Source organism: Montipora foliosa, chromosome 11 (genome assembly GCF_036669935.1).
Source record: "Montipora foliosa isolate CH-2021 chromosome 11, ASM3666993v2, whole genome shotgun sequence".
Classification (NCBI taxonomy): Eukaryota; Metazoa; Cnidaria; class Anthozoa; order Scleractinia; family Acroporidae; genus Montipora; species Montipora foliosa.
The window spans coordinates 23,076,751-23,097,509 of record NC_090879.1 but is presented as its reverse complement, the minus strand read 5'-3'; the positions used below and the strand labels follow the sequence as shown (position 1 = coordinate 23,097,509).

At 39.4% G+C, this 20,759-nt stretch overlaps 2 protein-coding genes across 3 annotated transcripts in view; both read left to right on the top strand.

The window, feature by feature from the left end:
* Positions 1–3,766, top strand: part of LOC137976182 (uncharacterized) — an 11,707-nt gene extending 7,941 nt beyond the window's left edge. For both annotated transcript variants that reach the window (XM_068823475.1, XM_068823474.1), the window contains 2 exons: positions 1,235–1,405; positions 3,102–3,766. In XM_068823475.1, coding sequence (XP_068679576.1) covers positions 1,235–1,405; positions 3,102–3,484 — 554 coding nt within the window. In that variant the 3' untranslated portion in view covers positions 3,485–3,766. The remainder of the gene's footprint in view (positions 1–1,234; positions 1,406–3,101) is intronic.
* Positions 3,767–6,618: 2,852 nt separating this feature from the next.
* Positions 6,619–20,082, top strand: LOC137976185 (uncharacterized). Its single transcript, XM_068823478.1, has 8 exons — positions 6,619–6,998; positions 7,208–7,256; positions 10,223–10,429; positions 10,704–10,973; positions 12,209–12,484; positions 13,723–13,995; positions 15,703–15,876; positions 16,786–20,082. Exons 1-8 carry the CDS (start codon positions 6,648–6,650, stop codon positions 17,166–17,168), a joined length of 1,983 nt encoding a protein of 660 aa, XP_068679579.1. The 5' UTR covers positions 6,619–6,647; the 3' UTR covers positions 17,169–20,082.
* The last annotated feature ends 677 nt before the right edge of the window (positions 20,083–20,759 follow it).

Here is a 20,759-nt window from a genome sequence, read left to right as displayed (position 1 = left end):
ACCAATGTCATTTTTGAGGAACTACCACACCCTCTTCGAATTAAAAAGGTTGAAAGAGTCACGAAGTAATTACAATAACGCAAATTCATATTGTGAGATGACGTCCTCGTTGCTGTTGCCGTCGCCGTCGTCGTTGCTTAAGTTCCCTAATGTCAAGTTAGTATGAAGTGTTCTCCATAGGTAAATGTTTTGATGCTTTCTGCAAATATCATGACAACCAACCAGGAGAGTCATTCATATGAACCAATCAAGAGTAGAAGTAATTAAATGTCGCCTAATTCGCTTCTCTGAGTAGTCTGGGAAGTAGAATGAGATTTTCGGCCATCCCCTTGCAAAGGACGTAGCCATATAGGGAAGACCTCAGATTCCCTCCATCATCTCTCTTTGACCCATATTTTTCGTTATAATTCAGGAGATTTAAGAAAGAAGAAATCCCAAACAGTATTATCACGATACCTTTGCAAATGTATTATAAAGTGGAGGCATAATGATGATTAGACCCAATTGAACATGGTCACGTGTCATTCCACGTTACATTCCACGTTACAGATATGTAGAGAAAGGGAAAGTAATGTTACAAAAAAAAAAAAAAAAACGCACGCGTTCGTTGTTGGAAATGACGTCACGAATACTCCAGTTCAACCATTTGTGACAGGATTCGCAAAAGTCCTCTGTGTAGTCTTAAAACCTTTAAAATCTTATTATTCGTCATTGTGGCGAGTATTGCTTCACAACTGCCTCCAAGATGAAGTTGTGAAAGGGATCTTTGTAGGGGTACCGTGTCCTTTAAATTTCGTGTCAAGCTCACTCGTTAATATTCCACTCAAACATTCTCCCAGGTCCTAATAAGGAAGACAGTGAAGTTAGTGGAAACGCCAGGAAACAAATGAGCAAAACTGCAATGGCACTGCGCGTGCGTTTTTTTTTTTTTTTTTTTTGTAACATTACTTTCCCTTTCTCTACATATCTGTAACGTGGAATGACCCGAAATTTCCGTTTCAATGAAATAGATGGGCACACGACGGCATAATTTTATTTTCTCTCTTATTTTCGAAGTGATTTCCTTCATATTAAGTTGGTGGAAAGTTCGGCAAGTTTTAAAAAGTCGAATAAACTGAAACGGTTTCAAAAAATTTTAGTTACTAATTTCTTGTTAATGGAGTGAGTAAAGCAATCTCTTGCTAGCTTCCTCGTGATTCTAATTTATGTGTGGTCTAATTATTTCTACAATTAGTTCTACCCGACTGTGGCGATCCAGGCAGTCCAGCAAATGCTGTTGTTATCAGCAGAAATCACTGGGCAGGGGAGTTTGTCAGGTATCTCTGTCATCCGGGATATACCATGTTTGGACCAGCTGTCAGGAAGTGTCTGCCCAGCGGACAGTGGAGCGGATTCATGCCAACGTGTAAGATTACGATTTGAGTTTAAGAAAATGTGATTTGCATTTTTTGTGGAATGGCACCTGCAAAATCTTGAACCGAAGTGCAGTCTCAAAAACCTCGGTTAATGAAACGCGATATGACTATTTCAATATTAAGACTTCTTTCAAAAAACCGCCCTTCGATTTTGTTCCCTGTCAATTGTTTTTGTTATCACTAATCTTTTTAATTTAAAGCTCTACAAAGAGTCATCAAATGGTAGCCTTAAAGTCTTGGGGCGCTTTCCTTTTGTCAGAACTGGCCGGCCAGACCCGTCAGTTTGCAAGGAAAATGCAACAATTTGAAGGAACACTTGCATGATAATCCCTCGTATTCTTCTGGAGGTGTATATATCATGCTCCAAGTATGTTAATTTGAAAGCGTTGTAGAGTTAGTCCTTCCAAATGCCCGGTCTGGCCGGTCAGGTCTGTCAAATGGAAAGCGTCCTTAATTATATCGAGGCTTCACAGCTTTAATGCTCCTTTTTTGTAGAAGAACACTTGCGTAAAGTTTTATGTGCAGGAATTTGAGTACTCTTCCATGGTATCTCGTTTTAACTCCTGATGACATTGACGGTTAAACAGCGCGATTGTGGGATTCAGGCATATTATTAGGGTAGCTTCATCCACTTTCAACAATTTCTATCTTTTTACAAGACTGACTCTAAAACACTTTTCACATGACGGCAATGTCACGGTACAACAAAAAAGGCCATTTCAATTTTTTTTTAGGTACTCTCGTTATTATGACATAAGAGGTCACCATAGCAATAGGAAAGCTATCTAAAAGTACTATATGTTTCGTGCTTTAAAGCTTACATCTCAGAAATTCCTTGACTTCCACTTTTATTTCTGAATAGTGATCAGCAGGCTAGGACAAAACTTTGACATCTTTGGATTTGGGAGCGCATTCAGAGCCACCTTAAATGTTTCAAAAGTGAAGGTAGCTCTGAGTCGGCTTCAGATGTTTTTCTTAGCTTCTGAAAGACGTTCAATTTCCTGAGTCTGGTTATTACTTTCATACACCACAAATACGGGTCAACGAGTTCGATTTTCATTCTTGCTATATGGTAACCTATTACACCACAGTATTGACTACATTTTGTTGAACAATAATTGTTGTATGTAGTAAACGTATGCATTTAAAGTGCGTGTTGTAGTCGAAAGAGAGAGGTGATCCTCGCCTTTATTTGGCCAATTTAATAATTTATCTCTTATAGACACCTAGGAAATTCAGGTGGCTTTAAGCTCACATGGTGCCATAACATAGCTCCTCGGTGATGCAATATTACTGAGTCAATTCTTCTAACAATACAGTTTTATTTCTTGAATGTTGAAACCGGTTTGACGCTCCTTAATCGAAACAAAAGGTAATAATTTAATAAATATGCAGTTTTATTCCCATAGAGTTAGTTTGGAACACCAAAATGGCCGAATTTCACTGTTTGTGTACACTAACATGACCGCAACTTGGGTCATACGCCCTGTCTGAAAGAATGTGCTTTTCCTTAGTGGCAAGGGCTTCGCCTTCATATCAACAGATGGTAAACAAGTGTCATTGATCCTTTTCCGGCTTAAACAACCATACCCCTTCGATTTTTCGATTGTCTTTCACCTAGAGAATTGCAACTTCAGGAAACAATCGCGTTGTGAGATTTTTGTGTATTATTTATCATGATTTCAGGTACTGATAAACCAGAATGCCTTCGTCACACAACAATAGATGATCACACGAGATATTACGCCCGCAAAGTTAGTGGTTCTGACAAGTGTGACAGGTACCTAACAGAGGGATGGTACAGGTTTTTAGCCGGAAGAATGATGGCCACCAGTTACCCAGGAAGCACCGGCTATTGCGACACAACTTATCAAGGCCGGTTGCTGGGAGGTCATCCGTCCGAATCAGATGGCGTTGTCACTCGAAAAGTTTGTTTCCATTACTCTTCCTCATCAAGTTGTTCATACAGAGTATACATTAAGGTCCGCAACTGTGGGAACTATTACGTCTACAAACTCAAACCCACACCAACTTGTGATCTTCGTTATTGTACCAACAATAGCTATTAAGCCAGATTTACCATTGAAAGAGATTGCTTAAGCACCAATTATTTACCGCCATCAGCGTAAAGGCACTTGCTTTCGCTTGACGTGAGCTACATCACCCGGTACTCAGTAAAAAATAGCTACAAAGCCAGTTTGATAATCTCATGTCTCTATAGTTAACTAAAAAAAATTCCGCAACTCTTTTGAAGATTGAGTATTAAGGTTTACAAATGAATGCAATTGTTTTGTGTAATTTTCAATGAAGCTGTCTTGACAATCGTTAATTAAAGTACTTTAAATATGGAACTTATGTGGTTTTGAATGTCTTACGGGAGAAACTTTTGATGAACTTTTTTTCAACAAGTAACTTCCTTGATGAAATGATATATGAAATAGATCATATATGAACTGCAGATATGAAATCAAGTGAAGCTATGATCCTCGCAGTTATGAACGCAATTTTTGAAATTGCGTAGATCATAGCTTCACTAGATTTCATATCCGCAGTTCATATATGATCCATTTTATATATCATTTCATCGTTGATTCATTTCTCACGGGGACATTGGAACCCACAAATGACCAGCTCCCAACGTTAGTGGCTTCATAGCTCAGTTGGTTAGAGCGTCGCACCGGTATCGCGAGGTCACGGGTTCAAACCCCGTTGAAATCCTGAATTTTTCAGGCTTCTCTACGCAATTGCAAACATTGCGCTCATAACTGCGAGGATCATAGCTTCACTTGATTTCATATCCGCAATTCATATATAATCCACTTCATATATCATTTCATCCTTGATTCATTCCTCGCGGGACCATTAGAACCCACAAATGACCAGCTCCCAACGTCAGTGGCTTCATAGCTCAGTTGGTTACAGCGTCGCACTGGTATCGCGAGGTCACGGGTTCAAACCCCGTTAAAGTCCTGAATTTTTCAGGTATCTCTACGCAATTGCAAAAAAATGCGTTCATAACTGCCAGGATCATAGCTTCACTTGAAGTAACTTCTTATTGATAAGAAAAGAAGGGGAGAAAATCTCACGTTTGCTACAAACTCGAAACAGCATAGGGTGCGTTCTGAATTGGAAAAACCGGATTTGGATCTTAACATCTGCATCTTCGAGTTTCCAATCGAACACAAAATCTGAAAACAGATTTTGTCGCGGATTTCAATGATTGAAAATCCATGTCAGGAAGGATTTCAATCAGTGAATTCCGCGACAAAATCCATTTACAGATTTTGTGTTCGGTTGGACATCTGAAGCTCCATATTTTAAGATTAAATCCGGATTTCCCAATCAAGCGCACCCTTATTTTTATATCGAAATGACGATGGTCAATTTTGCCAGCCCAAACCGGAAATCTCGTTTCCAGCCCCCTACAGAGTTGGCTCTGGAGACGAGATTGGCTTTGTCAGTCCCATTTTGAATCACGTCATTCGTGCATGCGTATCTCGGTTTTGATACGTCATATGCGCAAATGACGATCGGGCACCTCGTTATTATTTGTATGTATTTTGTATATTACACCAACACACTGCAGATTTTTGGCAAGGGACATTTTTCAGTAATAATCAGTCTCAGCCAATTTCAACAAATTCCACATTTTCAAAAATTTAGTCAGTCGACTCGTCTTGTGATTCCAACGGCCAAAGTTCTCGCAACGAACGCACTTCATAATCAATGATAAATCCTAGTATATATTTATCCGTATACCTTCTCCGCGACATTTGCTGTATCCCTGCAAGCACCAACCAAATCCCCGCTGAACCAAACGAAGAAGTAAATAATGATCTGTCCAAGTAGTTTCTCGTCAGTAGAGTATAAGATTCGTCCAATGTTATTATGAGCCTCAGGAACCCAGGACGGAAAAGAGAGTGTTTTCACAAATAATACACCATTCTTTCCTGTGGTGGTTTGAACCAAGCCCTTAATGACATGCCCCAAGGAAATAGTGAGTTTCAGGTTTCCCTGAGACCCTCAGTGACCTCCAATGGTAAATCCATAACGATATTTGAGTTGGGAGGTAACACATTGGTCATTTGTTTGTAGCTGACGCTATGCATTCGAGAGAATGTGTCACCTGTGTTCCTTTTATTTTTTTTCAAAGCAAGAGTTTTTAAGAAAGGCAAAGGCCGATTCTTCGTACTCTTCAACTGACGGAACAAACTTTTCAAGTACACTGTAGGGTTTTTTATAAGTGGAAGGACGAATAACACACGATGACCAATACGTAACCATGAAGTGCCTAAATAGAAACTGTAAGGGCCTGTTCAATTTTGCGTGAACAACGCTAGTACACTCGAGCTCGAAAGATGTACTGTAAGCAAACCACGATTTGAAGAGAGCATTCAACTAGGATTTTTTTCAAGCAAAAGAATTTGCTTCCATCTCGGATTGGCAGATGCAGAAGGGACCTTCTTTTATGTAAAAATGACGACTTTCCCTGTTTCGCCCTACGTAAGCTAGTCTGATTTCCGGAAATAAGCAAATTTAGGTTCGTGTGGAATAAAGGCCTAGGAATTCGGAATCCCGCCAATTTCTGGATTTATAGAATCTCTTTACAGGATCGATAACTACTTTTTCTGCTCAGGCCAAAGAGTTGCTCATGTGTAAGAGCCGGAAGCTTTGTGTCAATTATTTTCAGGCCCCTCTTGTTCGGAGGATAAATCGCTATCCACTGGATAACTCAATTGGTTTTGCTGGTGTTAATCAGCTGGATAGTGATTTATTCGGTGGATGGCGTAATCCACCTTTTGAACAACCGTGGCCAGGTGTCCTGTTTAGCATTGTTAAGCGATTTGTCAATTACAATACAATACAATACAATAAAATACAATATTCTTTATTTATTACAATCTACTTTTGTTCATCAAGTCTTAGCAAGGACGGTTCCAAGAGCTAACAAATGGCAAGAATTTTAATTGAAACCCTGTTGTTTGGAATCTTGGCACAAAATTTGAGATTCACCTCTGAATCTAATTATTGTGCACCTTTCATTACCTCGTCAATCAGTTTGCGGAAAGTCGAAGTAGAAACCAACAAAGTCCATCGAAAGAAACCAATCACAGCGCTGAATGTGAATGTGATTGACGATGGAGAAAACGAAACCCTTGTTTGGTGCAGTTATAGGTAAGAAAGGGATCGGACTTTTAATCCGATCAAAACAGCGATACTAAGCCCAACGCAATGGCGGCATCTCCTGTTCATTCAAGTCATCTCACTTTAGTTGTGGTGCTTCATCTTCTTTTTTCAATCGTTGCCATTGCTTTCCTATCGTATAAAGTTTATTTCCCGGATAACGAGCTCTCGACCAAAGTTTTTCATTTGGAGAAAGAACTTTTTTCAATTCGCGAGGAAATAACCTTCGCAAGAACTACTTATGGCGTAACTGCGGTGGGATCGCCAACTTCAAAGTCCACATCTCCAAAATTCTATAGAAATGAACGATACCGTCGGACTGGTAGAAAAGAACCTAAATCAGGCTCTAAAGACGAGATTCATGCAGAATGCGTCACGAATTTACTCAACAATCTGCAGGTATGTACGATTTCTTCATTCATGGATTCCATCCAGAGAAATCATATTTGCTAATTTTAAAGTGTTTCACCAAGTGTTTATTTCAGCTAAGCATTATGATACATAAAGAAATAATTTGCTTTTCACTCAGTTGCTGTACATTCCTGTTTTGTATTATTTTTCATTGTTTATTTTCTATTAACTTAAGTTATTTAACTGTTCTACTGAAGGTCACCGACATCGCTGTCAACGGAACTGGGAAACTTGTCTGCATGAGAGGTCGGTAAAATTAAATTCCGTTTTCTTTGGTAAAATTCCAAATGATAAATGATGATGAACTTTATTTTAGGTGTCAGCTGTAAATAGCGCTGGGGCAGTAATCAGGGACAGTCCTGAAATCAAATCAAACCAAATTCGTAGGTTGCTTTTAGAGGAGAGGGGAAACCGGAGCTGACCCGGAAAAAAATCTCTCGGTGCAGAGTACAAACTCAACCCACATTTGTCGCCGAGTTCGGGAATCGAACCCGGGCCACATTGGTGGGAGGCGAGTGCTATCACCAGCTGTCACTGCCCAGCCCTGCTCCAAAGCTTTATGAACAGAAGCCAGTCACGAGCCCTCGTGTCGCCGTTTAAATAAAAGTACCTGTGGTGCTTATTTTCTCTCTTTCATTCAAAACAATTATTGATTCAGAGCAATAATTATTAAATTGGCAGGACTGTTGGCCAGAAGAATGTATTTTCAATTCGGTTGCATCGCTTCAAGATTAAACAAAACTTAAAAAGAAATTCCTATTTTCGCACTATCAAAATGTATATGTTACAGGTTGAAATTAAATTCTGGTCCATTTAAATCAAACCAGGTGAATTTAATTAACCTAGGTTATTTATCAACTGTTTGAAAAGGGATTTTCTTTATGGGGTGTGGTTGAAAAAAAGGGGCACGGGTTTTTTAGGGGGGTTGAAAACAAAACAAAAAAACCAAGAAAATCGGCTTTCCCTCCTCCCACTTTCCTCTCTATTCTCTCCCTTTCTGTCCATCTCCTGATCCATTCGTCATACCTGCCACTATTTTACGTACCCTTGACCCACTCAATTCCAATGTTTACATGAGAGAAAGAAATCGCTTGGAACTGCACTTACCGAGTCTTGAACCGGGCAATACCTTTCTCGTGGTGCAAGAGGGCCCAGACTCTTCTCGGTCATAGTAAATTGTGCAAAAGTTTACTCGTGCGCAATGCGTGGCCCTGTACGGTGCGTAAAATGGCTAACACAAGTTGTGTTGATTCAGAGATATTCTACCAAAAATTGGGTGACGTTAAAGCTTCCAAAACGCCAAAACCAAGCAAAATAACCCCTTTTGTTGACCACAACTTTTGCAACGATGCAGTGACGTGGTTAGAAACACGTACGTGATGAAGACAGCAAGGACAGAACAAATCTGAAAAGTCAAGACGTAGCAATTATCAAAACAAAAGGATGGAAACTGGAGGATGGCAAAATATTATCCAAGAACGGAAAAGAAATTTTTCAAAAATGTCAACTACACCAAGTTCTTTGCCAAACCCATTCAAATATTGCGCACAAAGGAAGAGACAAGATGGACAAGTATATCAAGCGAAACTACGAATCAGTAGTATCCCAAGAAGTAATACAACTCTTTGTGTCACTCTGCTCGATACACAAAAACAGCAGGAAAAAACAGCCTGTGCTAGCCCCTTTTCAAGCAAGAGAATTCCTAACACATTTGCAAATGGACCTGATGGACCTTAGAAACTTACCATGTACATGTTCATGTCATCGCAAACACAATTGGATTCTCCACATGATTGATCATTTCACAAAATATTCAGAAAAAGAAGAAGAAGAAGAAGAAGAACCTAAACGTGCTTGTTATTCATTTACCAAGTCAACAAAGGAGATAAGGACACCTCAACATGGAAAAGCAAGAAACACACAAAGAAAATACAACAACAAAATGACAACAAGCAAACCCGATATCATTTCATTCCAAGTCAACAACTTTGTCAAAATAAAAATTAATTAAGTGGACAAAAGTCCATTACAACCAAACACACTTCTTGGTAAAGTAATTGAAAAAGAACATGGATTTATGAAAGTTGTAACCAAATTTGGAATTATTAACACTTGGATTGCATGCACACCAAACAGACTACAAATTACTGAAGACATGAATGTGTTATTAGACACAACTAAAATGCCGCATGCAAAAAGGCACTTGCCCAGAGTGACACATGTACATAAGAGGTGCAAAAACAAGGAAATGACTTCTCATTGTTCAACTAGAAAAAAAAAATTGAATTTGATTTTTGAAGTACTTATAACCACAAAGGGGTTTTATACTGAATTACATTTGTACAAGTAACTGTACATCATTCAATAATATACCTTCTAAAGAATCAATTGTCTTTTTTCTTCCAAAAATCAGAAAAATAAATATAAAAGATGAAGGTAATTCTTATTAAACAAAGGGTTTGTTTTTCTGCTGCTCTAAGATAAAAAAAAAAGCAGGGTTAGTTATCATGCATAGTATGCCTAACCCCAACCTTTATGCTGACCATTTAAAATCAGTGCTTAGACTTAATAACAACCAAAGGCGTTTTTACAGACTAACTCATGTTAAACGTACGCCAACTTCATCTCCTTACTAATTTACCGTACCAATATACACGTACTTGCCAACAATTGATGGAATTTTTGTTGATGTTTCCCACTTTCAATTTCAACCTAGTTTAAAATTAAATTTACCTAGGTTGAAATCATTTCAACCTGAATTTCAAATTTACCTGTAACATATACGTAAGATGTAACACTGGTGATTGAGAAAAATACATTGAAAAAGTGTTGATGCACGGTCAAACTTTGGAAGAGGAAAAACAGTTATATGGTGTGCACTCTTTATTTGTATTGACCTTGGGGAAAATAAGGTTTCTTTGCCCACCTCGTTCCCAAAGTCTCTCTTCCTCTCTTCCCATATAAGAAGAGAGACCCTGAGAACGAGGTGGTGTATTTGCAACGTGAACATAAAAAGGTATCGATGCACGGTCAAATTTTGGAAGAGGAAATACACTACTATGCAATGTATGCAGTCCTAGCATGTTTGAATTTATTTGTACTGTCATTGGGCAAATAAAGTTTTTCTATCTGCGATTGAGCACCAATTGATGGAAGTTGATCTAAAGAGTGTATGGCTACACGTATGTCAGAATTGTTTCTCTTTTTATTAGGTCCTAGAGGCCCCCCAGGAGAGACAGGTTTACGAGGCCCACAAGGAAAACCAGGTCTTCGAGGTAGCACAGGACTACCAGGTCCACGTGGTCGTCGTGGTCGCAAAGGCTTAGATGGAAAAACAGGTAAACCAGGGATTCCAGGAACAAGTGCCAATGAAACGTTTATTGAAAATTTGGTCAAGAAAATGATGGTAACAAACTTTGGTGAGTAAACTTTGTGAACTAATAATTATCTCTTTCTTAGTAGCTCCATACCTTACGCCAATTTAGAGTTTTTGCACTGTCTACTGTGACGTTACGGGGACCATGTTGGAGGAGTAAAATATTTTTTTTTGGAATTGAACTCCATTTTTATCAAAATTCTTCCCTTTGTTTTAGTATGCAAATATGGCTTCTGGTCACACGAGCGAAGCACTCTATTTCTTCAAAACATATCAAACTTACACTCAGTCTGATAAAATATCTATTATACCAACAGGTCCTCCCCGATTTGTAACAAAGACTCCATCGCTCGTCTCTGTAAGAGAAGGGGAAAATCTGTCGCTGGAAATTTCTGTGTCCGGTTATCCAGCTCCAAAGGTCACGTGGTCACTGCATGAGAGAAATTACGAGGATAAAAGCCGCTTTAACATTACCGGTGAAATATTCCAGATTAGGGGGGTCCGCTTCGAAGATCAGGGGATGATCACGTGCCGAGCTGAAAATTTGTTTGGTGACCAAGAAACAAAAGTAGACCTTGTTGTTTTAGGTGAGTTTGTGTTCATTTACGCCATATTTGACAGGAAATAAAGCGGAAACTATATCAATTTTTAGGGAACAATCAAATTTTAACAGTGGTTTTAACTTGATCTACTACTGTTCTTTGAAATAGTTAGAATTTTACTTACATAATTTTTTACTCGACAACAACATCGAAACGTCCTCACATTTTAGCTTTCAAAAAAATAATTGATGTAATATTTGAAAGCTCACAATGAAGACTGGATAGTGGATTTGAATCCATGCACTGCATTTAATAACTACTTATTTAGCGAGAGTGAGGTCTTAAAAGGAAAATCTCAAAGTGAGGCCTATCGCTCGGTCAATACAGTTGAAGGCCGAGCTTCAGATGTTCCTGAAAGACGGTGCATTTGAGGTTAATACCTTCTTTAGTGCATTGCTTCATAGCAGGCCTGGCATCATAGTTGATTAAAGCGGAAACGATCAGTTAACATCCGGTAATGCGTACACTTATCAGTATTTTTCCTTGTGACGCGTACTCTGTCAAAATTTATATTTGAGACAAATGGTTGTAATTTAGTGAGATAACTTTCGTCGACATTCTCAAAAATCAAGGGACAAACAAACGTAAAAGAATACAGAGAAGTGCCAATTTGGCGCTTCGTGAAATTTCCTTTAGTTTTTGTCCTCAATTTGCATGATTCCCCAGCCTAATAGCTTCGTGGGCATTAGGTTCATAATACCCTTGCAGGGACGGCGGAACGTATTTTGTATTGGGAGGGGCTAACAAGCAAGCGCCGGAGACGCTAACCTGTAGGGGATTCTGCGGGAATTCTCCGCCAGAAAATTTTGAAATCTTGAAGCTCGGAAATACTACTTTCAGCATTCTCGGCGATATATCAAAAAAATTATCGTGGATCAACCGTAAAAACGGCTTTCAAATTTTTATTTTTTCCTTGAAATTGGGGTGGGGCCTTGCACTTATATTCAGTCAATCAGAGCGCTAGTCATATCGGCGACAAACTCTAGCCATATAATATCATGAGATGATGTTGACAATGATGACATGAAATCATGGAAACATGTTACTTTTATCGTTAATTTCTCTCTTAAAATGTCTGACGAAATCCATTCTTGTGAGGACTTACAACAAAGTGTCTTATCTTCTTCTCAACGAAGCTTATCTTCATGAGAACAAGCAGTCTGAAATTAAATCTCTTTTCATTATCATAGTCACCCTCTTTCCGCTTTCCTCGTCTGTAGGTGCCCCACGGTTTCCCAAGTCTCCACCGGGTCAAGTCGTTGGTTATTTGGGCAAAGAGACGAAGCTGCAATGCAACGTTCTTGGTAACCCAACCCCTGAGGTGAACTGGGCCAGATCACCGGCAACACCATTACCTCATGGCCGAACTGTCTCCAGAAAAGACAGTCTTTTCATCACAGGCACTGCAATCGGTGATGATGGAATCTATATATGTACAGCAACAAACAAATATGGGATGATTATTCACGCAACGCTCCTTACAATTAGGCCAGTTGGTGAGTGAAAATCGTCGCTGAAATGCCAGTCTTTTGAAGGCAATTGGCAATTGCTTGGTATTGAAGGATATCGAAGGGCCAAAGCAGAAAGGAAATGTGATTAAAATTGTTCTGAACGAAAGTCCATATCCCAGAAGTTTCGATCTCTATCGTCAGTTTTCGGTAATGCCTACTTTTACGACGACTACTTCTAGACTTTTGCAGGAAGAAAAACAAGGCGATGTTGCGTTGCTTGCAGGTTCCATGATTTTGCAGTTTGCAGACCAATGAGAGTCGTTGTGGTCACCAGGCCCAATCTGATTGGCCGTAATTATGCGGGACCAGTATTCTGAATTGAGATAATACAGTAAACGGATGGGCCAATGCCAAATGAGAGAGATCGACGCTTTTGGGTTGTGGGTTTCTGTTATAAAGTAGTTTGTTTTCAATGCCTTGGTTAATTATGTTTTCGCTGAAAATTAACTACAAAAGTCCCACACAATATGGTAGTAAAGTTAGGGCTTTTGAAGAGTTTGCATGGTACGTATCTGCTGTCTGCAGGCTGATAAACGACAGTCATTGATGATAACGTTCAAGTTTCGTCATTTGCATGTCATTTATCAGATCTGTTTTTATTCTATCCTGGTCGGGGCGTCTTTCTTTCGTTTGTAGGGCCTCTCCTCCTATGAAGAGCTTCCTTGCTGGTTCGGTCGTTCAAGCTGTACGGATCGCGTCAAGGCCACAGGGAATATGCAATAGTCAGCAAGAGCTCACTTCATTAAATGTTGATTAAAGGGCCTCTATGCACAGTCCACACCGTGAATAATTAATTTTGATGTAAACTTTTCTGTCTCAGATCAGTTGAAACATTTATAGTAATTTCATCTATTTCACCCTTAAAGGGAAGTCTGAGCCTTAACTGATATACTTCATAATCCCGGCCGTTAATTCGAGCCAGCGCGAGAAAGTAAACGTGACCCGCGCAAAATAGAATTCGACTGAAAAGAACTACTTGTAGCTGTTTCTGTGTACACTAATTTATCGTGGGAAGTAAATGGAGTGGGTCCGTAAGAGCCATCTCGAGAGGAAAAAACGTTAAAGCAAACTGAGCAAAATGCAAGAAATTAGGTTAAATTTAGATTTATAGACTCTGAATCAAGCCTTGCCCGAGGAAATCTTTACCCTGCTGAATATTATGCCAAATTTGAAAGTCTTATAAAGCATCCATGACCACTAAGTCTTGTCCATATTTTTCTCAGAATCTCCTGTTTTCACCTCTAAGCCGGCGACTTTAATCACAGTTTCCAACATCAGAGACTCGGTACGAGTCAACTGTTCTGCCAAAGGATCGCCTCTACCGCAAATCACATGGTATAAGGACAACGTCATTATAAATTCCACCACTAATATCACCACAGACCAAGTCACCAGCGAGTATGGAATCAGTCAGTTTGAGCCGTCGGATCAGGCAACGTACAAATGTGTTGTTCGCAATGAATACAACGACACAGTAACCGCGGCTGCAAGGATTGGTAAGTCATCCCGCGGTATAATCAATTCGAACATAAGCTTGTTGCTTGGCAACGTATGTCTTCCAACAATGCTCCCAAGAATGCCACCAATACCAAGAACACCTTTTGCCCTTCATTAATAGAAAATAGAAATTCATTCTATTTTACTGGAATTCAATACTATCTCATCAAAGCCTTTGAAGATCCCACAGAAGACTACCTGTGAGTCGCGGGCACATTGACGGAACGAAGCGAAATTAGCTTGACCTCGATTACAAGAGATTATGACTGATTACACGCTACTGGTACAAAGACAATATAATGTTTATGACGTCATAACATTTAACAATTAACCATCCTCACAAGGTGCTGATTGACGCAAGTACATTTTCACACCCAATTTGTCTGCGACTCAAGTGTAATCTTTCGTTATATCCTCAGGGCCCTTGACAATTCTTCTACGGATAATCGATTTCGTTTGAAATTATAAAAAATGAGTTTCAAAAAATTAAAACGACAGTTTTATTGCGGTAAATGTTATTCCAAACACACAGTAGACTTAACAGTATAACAAAATGACATTTTAATTATGTTATTGAAGATTCATAGACCGAATGCATAGATGGCGGCCAAAAATATATTCTTTTTTTTTATGTGATAATTAGATTCAATAGCCTCGTTTGCATGGACAAAATACAAAAGAAGTGTTGCTTGAGAGCGAGGCTGGTGAGTCTAATTAGCACATAAACAAAAGAATACATTTTTGGTCGCCATTTATGCATTCCGCTATAAGCATAGTGATTACGCAATTGAACCAACGGATGATTAAAATGAACATTTGTTCGTTTATACGTACTTCCTAAGATGTTCTTAAATTCCCGTAAAATAAAATGAATTTTTATTTTCTGATAATGAAGGGCAAAAGTTTTAATTCAAGCTCTTTTGTGTGCACCCACTACTCAATCAAACGCCAAGGAAGACTTGTGATTGGATAGTATTCACGCAAGAAATTTCTGAATAATTTAATAACCCTTTAATTGACAAGATCGAAATGTTCATTCCTCTAAAATACGATAGGCCGGCGCTTATTGTTGGGTAGTCATGAGAATTTGGTGTTATATCAAGATCACTCCCCTCAAGCTGATAATTATCTTAATTCTCAATACCTGTCTGACTGACATTTCATTGAAATTGTGAGGAGAATTTACAAGCTGATCACTCCTGGGACTCAACGCGTTAAATTGTTTAATTTCTTGGGATACTTACTGCAACGCTGCCGTTCCACGCGAAAACATCGCTGAAGGAAGAATGCAAAATTAACCCTGCCAAAATCATAGGTAAAGTCTGCTACGCCAATCAGGCCGGTGCTTATCTCCAGTTTCTGTAGCATGAAGCGACTAGGAGTATTTCTGCTCCCCCCTGGATGGGATTCCAGTCCATCGCAGGGTTACCCCCAGCATTAAATTCGCCGGTACCCATTTATACATCTGGGTGGAAAGAGGCACCGTGAGAATAAAGTAGCTTGCTCAAGAACACGATACAATGTCCCCAGCCAGGACCCGAGCCCGGACCACTCGATCCGGAGTCGAGCACACTAACCATGAGCCCACCGGGCCTCGCCAAAATCATAGCAGCCTATAATTTGTCCTTTGAGAAAAGAGTGCCCAAAAATTGTCCTTACAAGTTATTCAATCTTGATTGTAAGAAGTGTCTCATCTTTAATCTCAGTTCTACCCAACTGTGGCGATCCAGGCAAACCAAACAATACAATTGTTAGCAGCACGAATCATTGGTCAGGGGGATATGTCAGATATCTCTGTCATCCAGGATATACCATGTTTGGTCAAGCTGTTAGGAAGTGTTTGCCCAGTGGACAGTGGAGCGGAGATATGCCGCCAACATGTAAGGGTTGAAGTCTCAAAACATAACTTCTATTCTCTCCAGTGTATACCAAGTAATGTGTTGCATTAATCAAGGTAGAGAGGCTTTGTTACAAAGTGTTGAACAAGTAACAATGGATTTTTCCACACTTAATGTCCAAATTGGAGGAAGTAAACTTTAGTTCACTCTTTAAGTCACTTTAGTTTCTTACTCTGGCTGACGAACTTACGAGTCTCAATAATAACAAAAAAAGCAAGGTGACACACACTAACACCAACCCGGTGTCGCGAAGACATCACGCATGCGCACAACCCTTTCACCCACCTTACCACATGTCTTGGGGCTCAGGGATGGCGCAGTGGTGAGAGCACTCACCTCTCACCATTGTGGCCCAGGTTCGATTCCTCGACTCGGCGTCATATGTGGGTTGAGTTTGTTGGTTCTCTACTCTGCACCGAGAGGTTTTTTCCGGGTACTCCGGTTTCCCCTCTCTCAAAAAACCAACATTTGACTTGTTGTGTTAATTGTTAATTTCACTTTACAGTGTCCCCAATTAGTGCTCCAGCGCTAAATCTACTAGACACTTAAGTAAAGTTTCTTTCGCTTCCTTCCTTTCCTTTTTCTTGTTTGTGGAGCTGCCATTTAAAGGGGTGTCTGCCTAGCTACGCTGTGGTTGCTAATTAACCGGTGTTCTCAGTAATAAGATATTTGGCACTGCTTTTGCCGCAATACTCGTAACCAACAGAAAATGAAGAAGAGAGAGGGAGTGTAGGAACGTTGGCCGGGATGTCTGAATTTCTCAGGTCTCACATTGATGATTAATTGGAAAGCTTTCCATAGGTTTTCTTTTAGATCAAACATTCACCGATAAGTAATTAAAATAGAGATTGAATAGTTTGTATAAACCCGGAGTTTGTGTTGATTTTGCAGGTACCGATAAACCAGAATGTGTTCGTCACCTGACGATTGATGATCCAACGAGATATTATTTCAACATTTATGGCTCAAATGTTTATAAGTGTGACCATCGCCTGGCAGAGGGCTGGTACAGGTTCTTAACCGGTACAGTATTGGCCACAACTTACCGATCTGGAAGTTCGCGGTACTGTGACACCAATTATCGAGGGTGGTTAACCGAAAGTCATCCATCCGTCTCAGATGGCATTGTCAATCGCAAAGTGTGTTTTACGCACTCTTCAGATTCAAGGTGTCCTTACTCGACTTACATCAAGGTCCGGAACTGTGGGGAATTCTACGTCTACAAACTGAAACCCACACCAAATTGTTACCTTCGTTATTGCACCGATTGGTGAATGGTATTGACTCAGGGACACAACCTGCACTTTTTACGCTTTGTATATGTTATCACATACGGGGCAAAATAACTGAATGCTGATTGGCTGAGAGGGAGGGCATCACCTTTTTCCTTAATCACGAGGGCACTTTTGGTAATAAAGAGGGCATGATTACGTGATCGTGATTGGTTAGTAGTTGCATATCCAAGGCATGTGAGGCTACAAGTGAAATTCTCTTTCAGATTAAACTACTGTTTTGTCCACATATATTTTACATTTTAAGCGCTATTTCTGTTGACAGCAACGATTTATTGAGTTGAACTTTCACCGAATTGGATTGTGTTGATTATCATTCGTCGAGGCACTGAACGGGCTTCCCACATTAATTTTGCCCTTTATGTGATAAACATGTAATTGCAATGTCCCCTCGTGAAATTAAGGATTAATTTCAGTTGTATTTTCAAAGTTTTTTCAAATTGCCCTCGTCGCTTCGACCCGGGCAATTTTGTGAAAACTTTGAAAATACTCGTGAAATTAATCCTTAATTGCCCTCGGGGCCCATGCGATTACATATACTAATGAAAATCAACTTAACACGCTTTCATTTGCTTAAAGTTCAATTCAATAAATCGTTGCTGTCAACAGAAATAGCGCCTTAAATGTATTTTATTTGTGGACAAAAAGCAGTTTAATGAGAGTCAGAATCTGGAAGAACCTATCCCCTTCACCTTAATTTCAGGTAGCCCCCTCCTTGAATATGTCTCTTATACCAACCCCTCTATTTCAGACCTTAGCTCTGAGGAAGGGCTAACGCTTAAAACGCCAGCTACAATGGCCAATTTACCATATCAACTCACTTGTTTTTCATCGAGTTTATTTGCTTTTTACACTGGCATTTGTTAATTTTAATTACAGTTTGAAGTGAACAAAGACTAAACATTTCCACGATGTCTCCTTTGATACAATGGAATATCAATTCTGTCATTCAGTGTACAAGGCTCGACTTACGGTTTGGGCAATTACGTTTTATCTATTTTTTTTACTGAATCAGTGAAATTTTCTTTTTTTCAGTGTCCTGTTTCTTAACATCCTTTTATATGGTCTCTCGACTTTGCCCGAACAAGGGTATTCTTAATTTCAACACCGTTTCAGGGGCGTAGTTTTGGGGCGTAGCGTTTTGAAGTTCCGACCCGCGTTTTTTCCAGTTATAAACTTTAATTTTTAAAGGTTTTCATAGATAATAATGATAATAATAATAATAAAAGCTTATACCGCGATTATACAAACTGTCCTAAGCGCCTTACAATTCATAAATTCACTAAAATATAATAAAACATAAATATAAATATTAATATACACAGCTATGGCTTAACAAATACAAACAATAAAAGAAACAAACTAACTAACTAAAGGTTATATGCTGATTTGAACAGGTATGTCTTAAGTTTAGATTTAAAAGAATTAATACTATCAGCTGATCTAATATGAAAAGGCAAAGAGTTCCAGAGGATAGGTGCTTGAACTGAATAAGATCTATAGCCATAAGTTTTAAGATTGTAAGGAACAGTCACAAGCCTAAGTTTATCTGAGGATGATCGGAGGGTTCTATTCGGCCGGTAGAAAGTGAGAAGTTCCTTTAAGTATGACGGAGCCAGGTTATTAAGACACTTAAAAGTAATTAAATCAATCTTGAAAATAATTCTCTGCTTGATCGGTAGCCAGTGAAGTTATTTTAAGATTGGAGTTATACTATCATATTTATTTGCTACCATAATTAATCGAGCTGCAGCGTTCAACAAATGCTGAAGTTTATCAATCAGATGCTTGGGTAGACCAAATATAAGCGAATTGTAGCTGTCAATATTTGAAACAACAAATGCATGAATGAGAATCTTGGTGGTGTCTAATGTCAGAACATTCCTAATTTTCGCAATATCCCTCAGATGATAATAGGCAGATTTTACAATGGCGTTAATGTGTTGTGACATTGTCATCGTGGAATCAAAGATAACACCAATATTCTTTGCATGAGAGGATGGGAAAATGACATCAGATCCAAGTTGAATGGGATTCAGTTGTAGACGTGGACGAAATCTTGAGTAGAAGTAAAGGAGCTCTGTTTTATCAGTGTTTAATTTCAGCATATTTACAGCCATCCAAGAATGGATGTCAGAAACGCACATTTCAATTCGTTTCGTTGCCGCTGCCATCTCCGTTTCATCCTCAAAGTAGAAGGACGTATACAGTTGCTGGTCATCTGCATATAGATGGAAGAACAGACCATGCTTGCGGATGATATCTCCAACCGGAGCTGTGTAAAGAACATACAGGAGGGGCCCTAAAACAGACCCCTGGGGTACACCACAAATCAGTTCCTGTACGCTAGATGAAGTTCCTCCGATTCTCACAAACTGCGTGCGGTCCTTCAGATACGAGTTGAACCATGCTAATGCTGAACCCGAGATACCATAGCGGGATTGCAGCCTTTTTAGAAGGATTGAATGGTCCACAGTGTCAACGGCGGCAGACATATCAAGTAATAGGAGAATGACACAGCGGTTGTCGTCAACAGAACGAAGAATATCATTCTGTACACGAACCAGGGCAGTTTCACAGCTGTGATGTTCCTTATATGCTGATTGTAAACACTCTATATCAATTAGTCCACCAGATTCAATTTTGACAAGCCAACAATTAAAAGATGCAAGGTGAATGAATATCACTTAATACCAACTGTAAAAAAACACAAAATTTTGGATTTTGTTATTTACTTGCCTTCATACATTCTTATCCCTGCTTGCCCTTCTCCCTACCCCATTTATTGCAGAGCAACGCTAAAACAGTTTGTATTCATTGTGGTGTTTTGTCTACTCGAAAAACGTGCCGTGCCCTCTTTTTTAAAACTGACTGAGGTCATTTACAAGTCATATAAGAACACATCAGACATGGCATATCAACCGTGGACGAGCTTGAGCGAATATAGGTAAACTATCTTACTCCTCGACAAATGAAGAGGTTAATTAAAGTTTAAAAAAAGCTATGGTGTTGCGTCGGTTGTAGAGTTTAACACCATCTCAGTGGCAACTCTGCTTCTCTGTGAAGAGAAAAATCTGTGAGACACCACTGCCCTGGCACTCGAAATATTCTCTTCCGGTTGTCGTCCGCGTCTCAAAAACGCGCGTGCTTAAGCTCCCTATTATTTCAGCTTTTACACGGTTGGCTTAATCATCTGACGAGGGCGGTGTTGATGGTCTTATCGCCTAATGATGAAGAAGAATTCAAAGCTTCTCTTTAAAACATACCCAATTCAAGACTTGAGTGAACAAACCAAACCCTATTTCACGCCAAAATGGTCAAAATCGATACCCTATTTTAGACCAAATCGGCTAAAACACCTTTTAAGACCGCACATACCTATATAGCTCATATAAGGGAGTAATTCCCCCCCCCCTCCCCCCACCATCCTCCTCCAGTGGAATTCTTTGTAGACTACTGTGTTGCATATAATGAGAACCAGGTTTTTCGGGTTTCCCGTTTGAATACAAGCTTTACTAACGCTAAAAGCTGACAACGTGAAGATTAAATCGCAAGAATTTTAATTACCCTGGT